Source organism: Drosophila bipectinata, chromosome 3R, assembly GCF_030179905.1.
Source record: "Drosophila bipectinata strain 14024-0381.07 chromosome 3R, DbipHiC1v2, whole genome shotgun sequence".
Classification (NCBI taxonomy): Eukaryota; Metazoa; Arthropoda; class Insecta; order Diptera; family Drosophilidae; genus Drosophila; species Drosophila bipectinata.
The window spans coordinates 5,243,926-5,258,108 of NC_091739.1; the positions used below are offsets into that span (position 1 = coordinate 5,243,926).

General features: G+C 48.3%; 3 protein-coding genes across 4 annotated transcripts; 2 read left to right on the forward strand and 1 right to left on the reverse strand.

Annotated features, from left to right (window-relative positions):
- The first annotated feature begins 1 nt into the window (after position 1).
- RpL4 (ribosomal protein L4) lies at positions 2–2,015 on the forward strand. Its single transcript, XM_017244504.3, has 4 exons — positions 2–158; positions 362–542; positions 606–976; positions 1,259–2,015. Exons 1-4 carry the CDS (start codon positions 156–158, stop codon positions 1,907–1,909), a joined length of 1,206 nt encoding a protein of 401 aa, XP_017099993.1. The 5' UTR covers positions 2–155; the 3' UTR covers positions 1,910–2,015.
- A 209-nt stretch (positions 2,016–2,224) lies between these two features.
- Positions 2,225–8,844, forward strand: mino (glycerol-3-phosphate acyltransferase mino). Of its 2 annotated transcripts, XM_017244502.3 has the most exons (8): positions 2,225–3,063; positions 4,954–5,068; positions 5,705–5,869; positions 5,931–6,931; positions 6,999–7,303; positions 7,363–7,700; positions 7,854–8,163; positions 8,220–8,844. In XM_017244502.3, exons 1-8 carry the CDS (start codon positions 2,951–2,953, stop codon positions 8,426–8,428), a joined length of 2,556 nt encoding a protein of 851 aa, XP_017099991.2. In that variant the 5' UTR covers positions 2,225–2,950; the 3' UTR covers positions 8,429–8,844. The 2 variants fall into 2 exon arrangements, with proteins under 2 accessions (XP_017099991.2, XP_017099992.2); XM_017244503.3 differs by lacking the exons at positions 2,225–3,063; positions 4,954–5,068 and adding an exon at positions 5,475–5,623.
- A 27-nt stretch (positions 8,845–8,871) lies between these two features.
- NSD (Nuclear receptor binding SET domain protein) lies at positions 8,872–13,823 on the reverse strand. Its single transcript, XM_017244501.3, has 5 exons — positions 13,386–13,823; positions 12,008–13,262; positions 9,428–11,882; positions 9,241–9,366; positions 8,872–9,176 (listed from the first exon to the last, which is right to left on the reverse strand). Exons 1-5 carry the CDS (start codon positions 13,717–13,719, stop codon positions 8,991–8,993), a joined length of 4,356 nt encoding a protein of 1,451 aa, XP_017099990.2. The 5' UTR covers positions 13,720–13,823; the 3' UTR covers positions 8,872–8,990.
- Between the last annotated feature and the right edge of the window lie 360 nt (positions 13,824–14,183).

Consider the following 14,183-nt stretch of genomic DNA (forward strand, 5'->3'; position numbering starts at 1 on the left):
AGCGAATACAACCCTGCCCTGTCATCCGATTGGCAGCACTTTTCCGCCATTTCCGGCAGCTCTCTTTCTTTCTTCGTTCTTCTTAATAAAAAGAGGACGGTATCTGCGTTTGCAGAAAATTTAACACCATTCATTGGGCTTGAAAATCAACGAAAATGGTGAGAAACTGAGTGGGCAAGGGCTCGCCACCGTCCCGCAGTCCGGCAAGATGGATTAGCTCATAAAAAACGCCAAAAATAAGGCAAATATCGGTACTTAACCTCCACGTGTTTGGAATGTGCGGCGGTGGCGGCGCTTCCTATTGTCAAGTGTGATATTGTGGTGGGAGTGAAAAATAACAACCAATTTGATTTGCTTACAGAGCTTAGGCAACGCCAGGCCATTGGTCTCCGTGTACACGGAAAAGAACGAAGCTGCTAAGGACAAGAGCATCTGCCTGCCGGCTGTGTTCAAGGCACCTATCCGTCCGGATGTGGTCAACGACGTGCACCAGCTGCTGCGCCGCAACAACCGCCAGCCCTATGCCGTCAGCGAGTTGGCTGGTAAGTTAATATTAGCGATTAAACCCTTGAAACATTTTAATTCATCAATTATTTGATTCTTAGGTCACCAGACCTCTGCCGAGTCCTGGGGTACTGGACGTGCTGTTGCCCGTATTCCCCGTGTGCGCGGTGGTGGTACTCACCGCTCCGGCCAGGGTGCTTTCGGCAACATGTGCCGTGGTGGACGCATGTTCGCCCCCACCAAGACCTACCGTCGCTGGCACCGCAAGGTCAATGTAAACCAGCGCCGTTACGCCCTGGTGTCGGCCATCGCCGCCTCCGGTGTGCCCGCTTTGGTTCAGTCCAAGGGCCATATCATCGATGGAGTGTCCGAGTTCCCTCTGGTCGTCTCCGATGAGGTGCAGAAGCTGCAGAAGACCAAGCAGGCTGTCATCTTCCTGCGTCGCCTGAAGATCTGGGCTGACATCCAGAAGGTACGTAGAAGCCTTTTGGTGTTCCACCAACTGGCAATTCCTAGAAATTATAGATTCGTACGGCAGCGTGTAAACAACTGGCTACTTCTTAGTGGCTAGATGTTTACGTTGGTTTCCTGCGCTGCCAGATGAAATGCTTTTCTAGGCGTTACGTTTGAAACTCAAAAGTTTTAATCGTGGTAACAGATCAGCTACATTTCTATCTTCTATCCAAAGACAAAGACACCTTACCAAGTCAATATTTTACTAAAAACCACTCTCGTTTCTTGTTCGCCATTGCAGGTGTACAAGTCTCAGCGCTTCCGTGCTGGACGTGGTACCATGCGCGACCGTCGCCGCGTCGCTCGTCGTGGTCCCCTGGTGGTCTACCACAAGGACGAGGGTCTGCGCAAGGCCTTCCGCAACATCCCCGGCATTGAGACCATCAACGTGGACAAGCTCAATCTGCTGAAGCTGGCCCCCGGCGGTCATGTCGGTCGTTTCGTCATCTGGACCGAGTCTGCGTTCTCGCGCCTGAACGATCTGTTCGGAACCTGGAAGAAGCCATCCACCTTGAAGAAGGGCTACAACCTGCCCCAGCCCAAGATGGCCAACACCGACTTGTCGCGTCTGCTCAAGTCCGAGGAGATCCGCAAGGTGTTGCGCGATCCCCGCAAGCGCGTCTTCCGCAGCGTGCGCCGCCTCAACCCCCTGACCAACGTGCGCCAGCTGGTTAAGCTTAACCCCTACGCTGAGGTCCTCAAGCGCCGTGCCGCCCTCGCCGCCGAGAAGCGTACCGTGGCCAAGGTCCTGGCCAAGGCCAAGAAACAGAACGTCGAGCTGGCCAAGTCCCACTTCGCCAACGTGGCCACCAAGGCAGCTGCCAACCGCGCCAAGCTGTTGGCTGCCCGCAAGAAGAAGGTTGCCGCCAAGAAGCCCGCGGCCAAGAAGTAAATTACTGACCACACACTTTTATATTATAATAAACCACAAAAGTTGTATGAATTTTATTCATAATACAGTTGGAAAGTAATTACTTATTAAACTCTTAGTCTTAGGACATATTTAGTATTCTCTTTTGTGGCTTAGCTCTTAGGCTCTCTAGCTCAGTCGCTGTGCTCTTTTATCACCCATTCTCGTAGTGATCGGGCTATCTCGCCGCCACTGATAACGGATGGTGATGGTGGAGACGCTGGGCCAGAGGCAGAGGTCTTCGTGAACGCTCGCGCAGTACATATTTATTGTCACACGTTAATTGGCATTTAATTAAGCGCCGAGCGTCATTCCGCTGTGAGCGCTCGAGTCGCGCGGTTGGGCCGCGCAGTAAAAAATCGCAAAATCTGAAAAATCCACAACAGAATCCACGACACAAAGGCACCAGCAGAATAAAGGACGAGTCGCATTTGATTCAATTAACCACCGCGGCAGTAAATTCGAGCAACTAGCTGTGAACCGAAAGCCGAGAACCGTGAACCGTGAACCGGTTTGGAAGTAAGCTCGGCCTTTTCCCACTGCACTGCTCCCCCGTCCGATGGAAGCTGGCCAAAAAAATAAAAGCGAATGCTATCTAGCTAAAATCTCGGAAGGCAAACCCCGGATCGTACGACATTTTTTTTGATGTGTCCGTCGTCTGGTTATATTGAGTAGAACGCAATACTATACCTACATACATAGACCCACCACCGCCGCCGATCGGAGCAGAGAGCGTGCCGGAGGAGGAAGAGGCGCACATATCAGCATCTGCCGCTGGAGAGAGCTGCGAGCAAGAAGAGAGAAAGGCGGGCGGCATCGTCGTTTTTTGTTGTTGCGGCATCGTCGTCTCCATTTTATTTTGCACTAGACGCAGCCACTAAAGGGTCGCGCCGGTCACTCGCATAATCGCCCAGGGTCAAGGCACATCTTGGGACTACCACGCACTTCCGATCATCCGGTCGGGGCCTGATTGGGACCCTATCATCTAGCCGACCTAGAAGACCCAGCATAATATATGTAACAATGTTGACGACCGTCCTGAACTTTGCCCAGCGAGTGGCGGAGATTTCTTTGCTCGGCGGCATCGAGATTGCATCAGTTGCCCTCATCGTCTACTACATTTTCGCCAAGACGAGGTGAGTACTTGCCTCGCCGCAGAGTGCCTAGTGCCTAGTGCCTAGTCAGATGGAAGCCATTTAAATATCGCATTGCGGGCACCTATTATGCTAAACCACCCCCTTCTTGGGCCGCCTCCAAGTTCAAGTAACGCAATGTAGGAAAAGGGCCGTTATTTTTAGACGAGAACACTGAAACAAATACTCCACCCAGATGTGCCGAACCAGGTGTTTAAACATAATGCGACAGAGAAAGACAAATCTTAGCCGATCTGGGAAAATTTTTTATGAACAATTAGTAATATTTTTTCAAGAAATTGTCCAAGGCATAAGAAATTAATTTCTTTTAAATATCACTTAGAAGACAGCTTAGCAAGTTTATTTTTTTGTTTTGGGAGTCAGATTATATTATTTCGTGGCCCCCAAATTTTGTTGTTTACCGTGCTTTTAAAAGTTATCCACTGCATGCCAAATGAGCTATGTGCTATGTGCTTTGTTTTGATATTATTGGTCGCACAGGTGGTTGCTCCATCGGCCGTGACTCATGCTGAGCCCTTTGTCCAAGCACTTGACCCCTTGGAATGTGTAAATTTCCGCTTATCGTCCACGTGCCCATAGCAAGACTCTGTCTAGGAGATCGCCATGGGATCAGGATGCTCTGGGGTCACCAGCTCGGCGTTGGGTGACGTCAATTGTGTTTTTGTTTTTATTTATTTTTTTGCTTGCACTAGCACCTACGGCAACACTTTCTACCTCTCACTACGATCCCCACACCCACTAAGAGCTGGCTCCGAGGCGCAATTGCTGATGTTGCACTCGCAGTGATAACAATTACCCACACGGGCACTCGCAAATCATTCTTGGCAACAATTATCGGAATCTAGATTGCCACTGTTAAATTTGTCGCTAATTATCAGATTAAAAAGCTATTTTAATATCGCTGGATTGGGCTACAAAGAAAGTACACCTCCATCTCATAGCTGTCATAAATACTGATTAAATGTCAAAGTAGTGGCCGCCAGGAGAACGTGCCCCTATACTCGATTGCCAAAAAATCACCCAACCGAGTAGCTCTATCCTCCGGAAATTTTCCACAGCTCAAGATGATCTTGAGTCCACTTTTAGATTACCACACAGATTAATTTTTAAAATCCACAATATGATTTTTTAGAGGATTGGGTGATTAGATACTTTTTTTTAAACTTAGAACTTACGGTCCAAAGATGATTTAAAAAGCTTTATCTTCCCTGGAGAGAATTAAAAATTTATGTTAATTTTTTTTTAAACAATAAGAAGACTTTATTAATCCCTAATAGTTGAAACAATATTAGTTTATTTTTTTAAGCCTTTTTTTAATGTCTGAATAATTGAAAAAATTATAGTTTCGGAAGGAACTTAATAAATGTGTGGCTTTGAAAGCTTACTTTGAAGATCTAAGTACACAACGTAATAAAAAAAAGATAATTTCATTAATTTTATGAACTTCTAACCTCTGGTTTTGATTTACCTTTTTTTGCTTCCATTCAACAACAAATTGTTTATTAGTTTTTTTGTTTTGTTTTTTCAATTAAAAGACTATATGAAATATATCAGCTGATTTTCAAATGATGATTCGCCACAAAGACCGCTCAAAGTTCAGCTTTGCTCTATATTTTATGAGCAACTAAACTTATCAGCTCCAGGCACTACTTAAAAAAGTACACCATTTTCCATATAAAAATAAGTAAACACATATAAGTCCACTGATGAGTGCTGGGGTATTGAACTCCCCCGAAGTTGGACTATTGTCCGATACCCTCAAGTAGCCAAATATTATCGAAGAGGGGCTATATATATTTAATTGCGTGTTCCTGATTTCAGTACCTCCTATGGCGATTGTGTTGATTGATTAAAACTTAATAATGATTGCAGAGCACCCATTATCATCGCTGGCCTGTTCCCCAACCTGAATCTGAGCTACCGTTCGTCCCTTGGCAAGATCAACACCATACGCAGCGATCTCCTGGTCACGCTCCGTTCATCCAATGTAAGTTTTCCAATCATCCCATCGGGCATATCGCCTCCATTGACCCCGAATAATAACGACTTACAATTTAAATGTGACGCAACTCTAGCGCGCGACGATTTTCCCAGATAAGCAAAAATATTTCCATTCAATAAATTCTCCACCCTGCCTGCACTGAAGATAATTCGCACCGATCGCGAGTCGGAAGTTTTTGTATAGCTATTCGAACAATGCCATAATAACTTTTAGTAACACTTTTAAACTTAAACTAGGATCCATAACAAGGATGTACCATGTTAGATAACCAAAATTCAAATATCGGTTAGATCTTGTTTGAATCTCCGGCAACGCCATTTCGCGCTTAAAAGTTTGAATTTTGGCAGCGCTACCAACTCGTCCTTGCAATCGATAACAATCCTAAAAGCTAGACAGGATCTATCGGGAAAAAAGCCGGGCGCGTGTGCGTAGGGAACGCAAATGATTTGACTCGAAATTATTAGTAATCCACAATTAGTTTAGGAGAATCTCATAGTTATAATGTCCAATAAGGAGTTCCACGCTCGTGGCTGGTTCGAGGTACTTCTCAATTGCCCTATATTCATCCTATATGTGTACGGCAATTGCATCACCTATTTTAACATGATCTTCTGATTCTAGGAGCCGAAGGTGCAGAATTCAGTTGCTCATGGCATCGGCACGCAAAACATGTTGGAGCTAACCCCGCAGTCCGGCCAGAAACCCTTTAAGAAGCTTTTTGACTGGGGAGTGGTCTTCCCGTATGTGGCCCAGGTGGTGCGCAGCGAAAAGTTCGAGTACCGACAGGTAAGCCTCTCAAATAATTTGCTCTGCGATGGGTTTATGAAGCTGTATTTTTTTACGACAGGTCACCGAGATTGTGCACAATGACGCCGTACTGAAACACGCCATTAAGCAGGCGGCGGAGCAAAGTTTAAGGGAGCAGCGCTACGCGAAAAATGGTCATCGTCTGCTCACGCGCAGTGCTAGCGGAGATCAGTCAGCTTCGGCGGTGGAGGAGGAGGACGAGAAGCAGGGAATCTCTTACCAAGCCATTCTGAGGAAGCAGGAGCGGCGTGCCATTAGCATCCTGAAGGACATGGGCTCCACGCTGAACAACGGGCTTCTAGCATTTACTTCTTGGATCCTGTACAAGCTACTACCTTGCTTCCTATCCGGGGTTGTCACCAATACCAAGCAGATTGAGATGCTGAAGACTGCCACCGAACGATCCCCCGAAACTCCATTGATCTTCGTGCCTTTGCATCGCAGCCATTTGGATTACATCATGGTCACTTGGATCCTAACCAACAACGACATTCGCAGTCCTTTGGTTGCCGCCGGAAATAACTTGCAAATACCCGTTTTCGGTGGGCTGCTCCGTGGTCTTGGAGCGTTTTTCATCAAGCGCAAGATCGACCCAGTAGAGGGAAAGAAGGATGTGCTTTATCGTGCTGCCCTTCACCTCTATCTTACCCACGCCCTGAAGCAGGGCCACAATGTAGAATTCTTTATTGAAGGCGGCCGCACCCGTACCGGAAAGCCTTGCATGCCCAAGGGCGGTATCCTTTCAGTGATTGTGAATGCTTTCATGGATGGCAGCATTCCGGACGCCCTACTAGTACCCGTGTCTGTGAACTATGAGCGCCTCGTCGACGGAAACTTTGTGCGCGAGCAGAAGGGAGAGAAGAAAATACCCGAATCGTTCACCAAGGCCATATCAGGTATCTGGAAGGCCCTGAGATCGAACTATGGGCTGATGCGTATCGATTTCAATGAGCCCTACTCGATTCGGGAGCTGGTCAATTCGTACAACAAGATTGCTCGAGAGGATGGAAACAATGCCAAGGTGTACAAGCCGGCGGCAAGGTAAATATTCTAGCATAGTAGTCATTCTATTGTTGGCGGAGAAACCCCTAATTACTTCTGTTTCCAGGACTTTGCAGCACAATCAGTCTACGTCGTCGTTGTACGGCACCGATGTCGTGTGCGAAGAGCACCGCAATCTCATCGAAAGCATCTCGCGCCAGGTGGTCTTCGATTGCGCCGCCGCAACCTCTGTGATGTCTACCAACGCCCTGGCCTTCCTGCTGCTCACCCGCTTCAGGAAGGGCGGCGAGGAGCAGATTTTAGCCGAGGCTCTGGATGACTTGCGAAATTCGCTATCCGGCGCTAAGGACATGGGTTTTTCCGGGGAATCCTCACAAATACTGGCATATGCCTGCGACCTGCTTGGCTCAGGTAAAGATATCCTCCCACTAATGTCCTCCGTTGAGTCCTAATGGAATTTTTACTACTAGGTCTTGTAACACGCACAAGGGATGAAAACGGACGTTTGGTCATTAGGGCCGTGAATTCCGTGGAAAGCTTTATTGAACTGGCCTACTACTCCAACATGCTCACGCCGCACTTTGCCCTCAGTTCGATACTTATGACTACTTTCCACGCACTGCTGCCGGAGACGGAAGACAAGAAGGCGGCTGGAGTTCGGCGCAAAACCCTGATAGACGCCGCCCTGGAAAACTGCCAGATCTATCGCTACGAATTCATACTAAACAAGCCCACCCAAGTGTTGGAGAACCTGCTATACAAGCAATTGGATGACCTGTTGATCAGCGGTTGCCTTGTAGCCGAACAGGTAATGCATTTGTTTCACATTCATTTAATTTATTCATTGCCATCGAATTGTTTTTAAATTTCATTTACATTTTGTTTTTTAGTTCTTAAGTTTATGGTAGACATTAGCACAAGCTTCATTTTCATAAATATTCATCGGTACATTCGTTAATAGGTGGACGTTGATGAGGATGCCAATCGGGCTAGGCGCATGGCTCGCAACTTGGCGGATTGCATCGACGTGGACGACGACTTCCTCGATGTGTCCAACGACGGCGGAGACGACGAAAAGGTGCTCTTCGCCCGCGATACCCTGCAGCAGCAGCGAAACATCTGCGAGGTGCTGGCACCTTTCGCCTGGACGTACGTGACTGTGGCCCAATCCCTGCAGATACTCCACCGCAACTCCATGCTGGAGTCGGAATTCATCAGTTTTGTGATCAACGACTTGAGCGGCAAGGTCAAGCGCGGAAGCTGTGCCTATGGTAAGAGGCAGTTCGAATAGTTCTTTTCCATTTAATCATCTTGAATATTATTAAAGCTGAGAGCATATCGACGGACTCGGTCCGAAATTGCCTGAAACTGTTGGAGAAGTGGTCTGTGATCGAGGTGTGCAACCAGCAGGGCATGCGGCTGATCTCACTCAATACGCTGTACGAGATGTCCCGGGAGTCGCTCAACACGATCGTCAAGAAGATCGACGCCATTGTGCCAAAGTACAACTCGGATTATTTCAACGCCGCTCCCTAACCGATTGGATTGGTTTATTCTTGGCACTCAACGCTTTATTCTTATACCTTTAATAACGTGCATATCCGCTTAAGATTAAAGTGCGTACTCCTAGATCTTAGACTTAGCTATGTCTAGTTTTATAGTCATACGAGTTTTATATGCCAAAGTGCTAGCTTTACTGTAGCTGAGAGACAAACATTGAAATGTGAACAAAATTTTAAGTATAGCTTCCTAAAATTGTCTTAAAGTGCGTTCTTAGAGCAGAACAGACAGACCAAACGAAACAGGATACAATATATCATTTATACTGAACTGATAAACTTTATAGTTTCATAATGTAGTCAAGTAGAACAGATACAACGACATATTCTTGATTTATTTAAATAAAAATGAGCTGGAGAGCAAAAGGTGGACCAATTGTCTACTAAACTTAACTGTGATTTATAGTTAATAAATATATGTGGTGTGTTCAGCAATGCAGTGATTATTCTTCAAAATATAACAAAATGCAATGTTTACAAAAAAAAAAGAAAAGTAAAGAAAAACAACATGTTCATGCCATCCGTCATGTTGGGCAATTTCAAAGTTCAGTTGTAACCGCAACCTCCTCCACCGGCTCATCGTCCGCGCTAATGTGCTTAACCTTCGGTGGCTTTTTTGCCTTTTTGGGGGGTCCGACGTGGATGCGCACCATGGACCCCTTGGCCTTTCCAAAATGTTTCAGCTTGTTACTGCTCTTGCCCTTGCTGCCCTGCGACGTTGATTCCTAAGTGGTGGGAGAGTGGAGTTATTTTTAAAGCAGCTCGGTTGTAAATGGAGGAGTCACTTACCTTGGCAGTGCCATCTTTGAGCTTGCCGCCAATCTCGCCGGAGCAGCGAGTTGCCCCGCAGAAGCAGGCCTTTTTGCTATTGTTCATGAGATCGTCCCACAGATAGTTGAAAGTAAGCTCAGTGTTCTGGCGAAGAGAATACAATTTTTCAAATAAAGTTCTAAGATAATAATACTCCTCTACATACCGCCGGAATGTCCTTGATGGCGAAGAGTCCCACACGGTGGACACAGTTGACCGTCCACTTCTGAGTCTCGCAGTTCGGGTCGCACGAGTGGTTCATGAAGCGCGCGAGATTCCCCTTTGGCCCGGCGTCGATGATGAAGTCTTTCTCCACGCCCAGGAAGTAATAGTTTTCATCACGATCGCGCTGCTTCTGAACGAGCCGCTCTTGAAACTCAGCATGGTTGATGACCTCGCCGACGTACTCTATCACAAAAGTGCCCTCGGCAATGGGCTCCCGGCACACGAGTCCAAAGCCGCGCTCGTTCATGTAGACTACTTCCAGGCGGGGCGAAATGCGCTTCTCGAACATCCGGTTCTCGCAGGCATCTCCAGCGCGGCAAAAGTCCGGGTTGCACTCGTTGAATAGCATTCGGTTGAGGCAACCAGCCTCCGGGCCACAGGGGTGGTCCTGTTCCGGCCGACAGTCACAGGCGCTTAGATCCTCGAGGTTCTGCATGAACCGCACTGGCGCCACTGCCTTGTTGGCCTTTATTTTGGTGTAGGGCGGTGGTTGGAGCTTACTGCCATTCTGCCGGGCGATGGCTTGTTCTTGCCGGCGGGCCTTAATGACCTTCAGAAAACGGGTCGCCTCCGCCACGCCGGCTATATAGTTCTTGGACAGCTGGGACTTGGTCTTGGGCCCGTCGCCAGTGTCGCCTTCGATGTAGAGGTACACCCTTCTGCGGGATATCCAGCCGTGATCGTGAGTGCCAAAGAAGCGCACCACAAAGTCGTTGTCGCCATGGGATTTCTTTAGTATATTGCTGGGAATTTCAGTCGGGGGCAGTATAATGGCCGGCCACCACCGGAAGTTATTGAACTTTGCCCAAATGATTTCCCCGTACAGGGGGAGTCGTCCGCTCTCGCACTCTTCGCAGATATAGCTTTCGTTGGTCTTAATCGGGATATTGCGGCAGTGGGCATGGACTGCAATGGGGCAGGTTTCGCAGCAGACCAGCTCTCCGCCCTTGACGCATATGTAGCACCACAGCACGTTGACGTGGGCGTCCCCCTTGGCGATGGTGTGGCGGGGACAGATGATGTTGGTGGCAGTTAGCATCTGGGTGCCCGCGGGAATGCAGTGGGAGTCTTGATGGTAAGTGGCCGGGCATCGGACGCACTTGGCCAGCTTCGAGTTGCTCACCTGCTGGAACTTGCCGCTGGGATCGTCCGAGACGCAGGTGTGGCACACATGTCGTGGACAGCGGGGCGACTGTTTGGCGCTACTAGCCTGGGGCCAGTACTTACAGCAGCCTATGTGGAACCGTTTTCCACACATGGGCTGGCTGCAAGTGAGCAGTTTATCCTCCGTAATGGTTTGAGGCTCATCTTCCTTAAGTGGAGATCCGGGTAATGAGGCCGTTGGTGACTCTACTTGGTGACAAATGACACACCCCTCGGGCTCCCCAATGCTGCACTCGTGGCAGATCAAAGGTGACAAGACACTGGCGACCCCGTCCCCCGTTACATGTTCTATTATTTCCGGAACGGGGGATTGGGAGTTGGAGCTGGCTGAGATATCTTTTGGCTTCCTAACGCCTTTCTTAGGCATGGGTGTGCCGGATTTCTTTCGCTCCAGGCAGTCTTCATGCAGCCAGTTGTTGCAGTTGCGCGAGCAGCGCTGCAGATTGGATCCCGGGGCATAGCAGTATTTACAGACCGGTTCGCGGTTGAGTCCACGGAAGAGGTACTTGCTGTCCAGCTGCAAGATATCCTCAACTACCTCGTCGATGGGCCGGTTGACAAGTTTCCTAGGCTTTGTTACCTCAGAATGTCGACGCTCCGGCTCGGCAATGGCCGGTGTTGGACTGGGTGCCACCACGGGAGTCATGCTGCGCCTCACCATCATCGTTTTCAAACGATTCGACAGCCTCTTAATGGACCCCACACCGCGGCCTCGTTCCACAACAGCAGAGCCCAGCTGCTGCTCCATCTGCCCACTGGACATGTCGCGCTCGAGCTCGCGCAGTTGGATCTGCTTCAACGACCATATGTTACTGACCACAGCCAGGAGTACTTTTTCCACTTTCTCCTCGTTGCGATGAACCATCACGTATTCCTTGATTACATCAAACAGCTGCCCGAATTCCGGATTCTCGTAGAGAGAGGCGTCAGGAGAAGTCTTTTCGGAACTGGTGCCTCGTGCCTGCAGTGTGCTCACAGCTGTGGTGGATCTACCAGTTTCGGTCTCGATGCCGCCGCTAAGTTTACGACGCTTGGCGCGCATTTCGTTTTTGCTCTTCACCGGAGAAAAGGCGGGACTGAAGGGAGATTCGGAGCGTTCGCGTTTCGAGGCCGCCAACTGTGTGGACTGCCGGCTGAGCAAGTTGTCCGTGGAGTCGTACAGGCTGCTGCCCACGTCAGAGGTGTCTTGCATCATGGAATTGGTGCGTTTGCGCTTCTGCTTGTTCAGCGTGCTAAAACGAAGGAAAACTTGTATGAGAAAAGTCGATTCCTAAGAATAGTTCCTTCCTGGAACTTGGCAATAAGCAAGAACAAGAAAAAATGTACTTCATCATCTCTGATGTGTATGTATACTTACACGGCATTCTCGTAGACCTGGTAGAACTTCTCGAGTCGCTCCGCGTAAGGTAGCTGTGTCACGATCTGGGCCTCTTCGATGGCCTGCTTCCAAATAGTTAGCTTAGCTCGCTTGGGATTCATCTGCCTGTACTTGGCACTCTTCGGTCCGTGCTTTATGCGAACCTCTTCTCGAAGTTCCTCGAATGCCTGCAGACCAGCAAAGGGCAGCAGGTTTTCGGGCTTGATCCAGTTCCGCCTTCCATTGTCCGCGAAGAATCGCACATGCACTTGGATCGGAACTGTAGCTGCGTCCAAAGACGAGCGCTGGGGATGACTCGGCATATTACCAACGATTTGGCCAAACGGATCCGGACACACCATGCAGGGCCAGAAGCAGTACGAGAAGACCTTGCCCCAAAACAAATCACCCACTTGGTAGGTCGGCCACCCAGGATCGGTAACAATAGACAGCCCCTTCGCACTGTCTATGCTTACCGAGGAGGGGGATTTCATTGAGCTGTTCACTTCAGGTTGAGTGAATGTGCTTGAGCTCACATCTGGTGGCGACTTTAGTTCCGCCTCTGTCGACGTCGACTGCGGCAAGGCAAATGGAAGCTCGCTTGGCTTTTCCAAATCTTTTGGCTCCTCCACTAATTCATTAGATTCTGTGTGATTCTCAGCTTCAGTTATGTCTTCCTCCTGGACATTCACTTCCACAGCAGTATCAGCCTCAGCTTCGGCTTCAGTCTCAACTTCAGTCTCGCATTTCGAGGTAACTATTTCATCAATTTCGTTTGAAGTATTTTCTGTGTTGTGAGGTTCATTATCTACTACTTCGCTGGTATTTTCCACTACCAAAGGCTGGGCATCGACATTGGTGGCTGCCTTTGCTTTGCTCATTCTCTTCATCTTCCGCTTGAGTTGCTTGCGAACGGGCCGGATAGCCAGATCTTCGGCGTCCGCTTCAAACCCCGTACTGTTTGGCGAGCTGGCGCCGTTTTTCATCAATAATTTCTCTATGGGACTCATGTACTGCTTGATGCCGCCCTCCTCGACAGCACCATGACCTGGACCAACCGTCTTTGGTGAATCATTATCTCGGGACAGGCTCTCGCCGGTACTGCTGCCGTTAAGAGACGCCGCTTGGTTCAGGCGCCTTCTCGTTGTGCGTATGGTGTCGTCCGAATCCGAAGGTGGCGTGGGCGAGTTGGCGTTGGCATAGCCGATGTATTTGGGGCTCAGGGCCGACTGCAAATTGATTAGATCGCGCTTCCCTACAAACGCGGAACGAAAAAGTACAAGTACACACACAAGCAAAGGCACGCACGAGGTAAAAGTTTATATTAGCATATGGATAACAAAAGGCGGGGTATGTCCGCTGTTTATGTTGTACTCACTGTTCACGGCCGAGAGACGCTGCTGTGGCGGCCTCTGCAGCTGCCTGCCCGCAGGGGAGTCTGAGGAGTGTCTATCTGTGTCGGCGTCCATTTCCACGTCAACAGATATCTCGGCCAGATTTTCCGCAGGCTTTTCTGGCGAATCATGACGCTCCGTTAGGCTCGCCGTTATATCTGTGACGGTTTGCTGATTTGGGCCCTGTGAGTCGGCGTTAGGCGCCGCCGCCGCCTCTAAATCAGAAGCTACTTCCACAGGGTTCTGGGAATTGTACGACACATTACTCTGGGCGCCTTCACCCTCGATTTCGGAGTGTGAACCCGCACTCAGTTTCATTATATCACTCAATTGTGCTACTTAAATATCAAACACAACCAGAAACAATAAAATTCCTATAACTGGGCGCTTCGCGTGCGCCAAAATATAGTAATCGGGTTGCAACTGTGGGCATCGATGGCTCGCAAGTATCGATATTTTCTTAGAGATGGTAAACCATTGCGCGCCTTAATCGAAAAAGTCACAGTCACAGGTACCAGAATAACTAATTTAATAAATTGATTGCTGACGATGCATGTTTACACGTTTAGTAATTAAATTTAAAGATATTTACTCTTACAACTCTTTCATAAAATTTGTAATACTTAATTTCACTCTAAAAAATTTATTCCAAAACTTCCACTCATATATATTTGAGTCTTAGGGTCGTTCATATATAATTAATATTTAATTATTAATAATATAATTATTATTTAACAAAGCAAGCAATAATATACTCGTTATATAAAAAAAAATATTTCTAT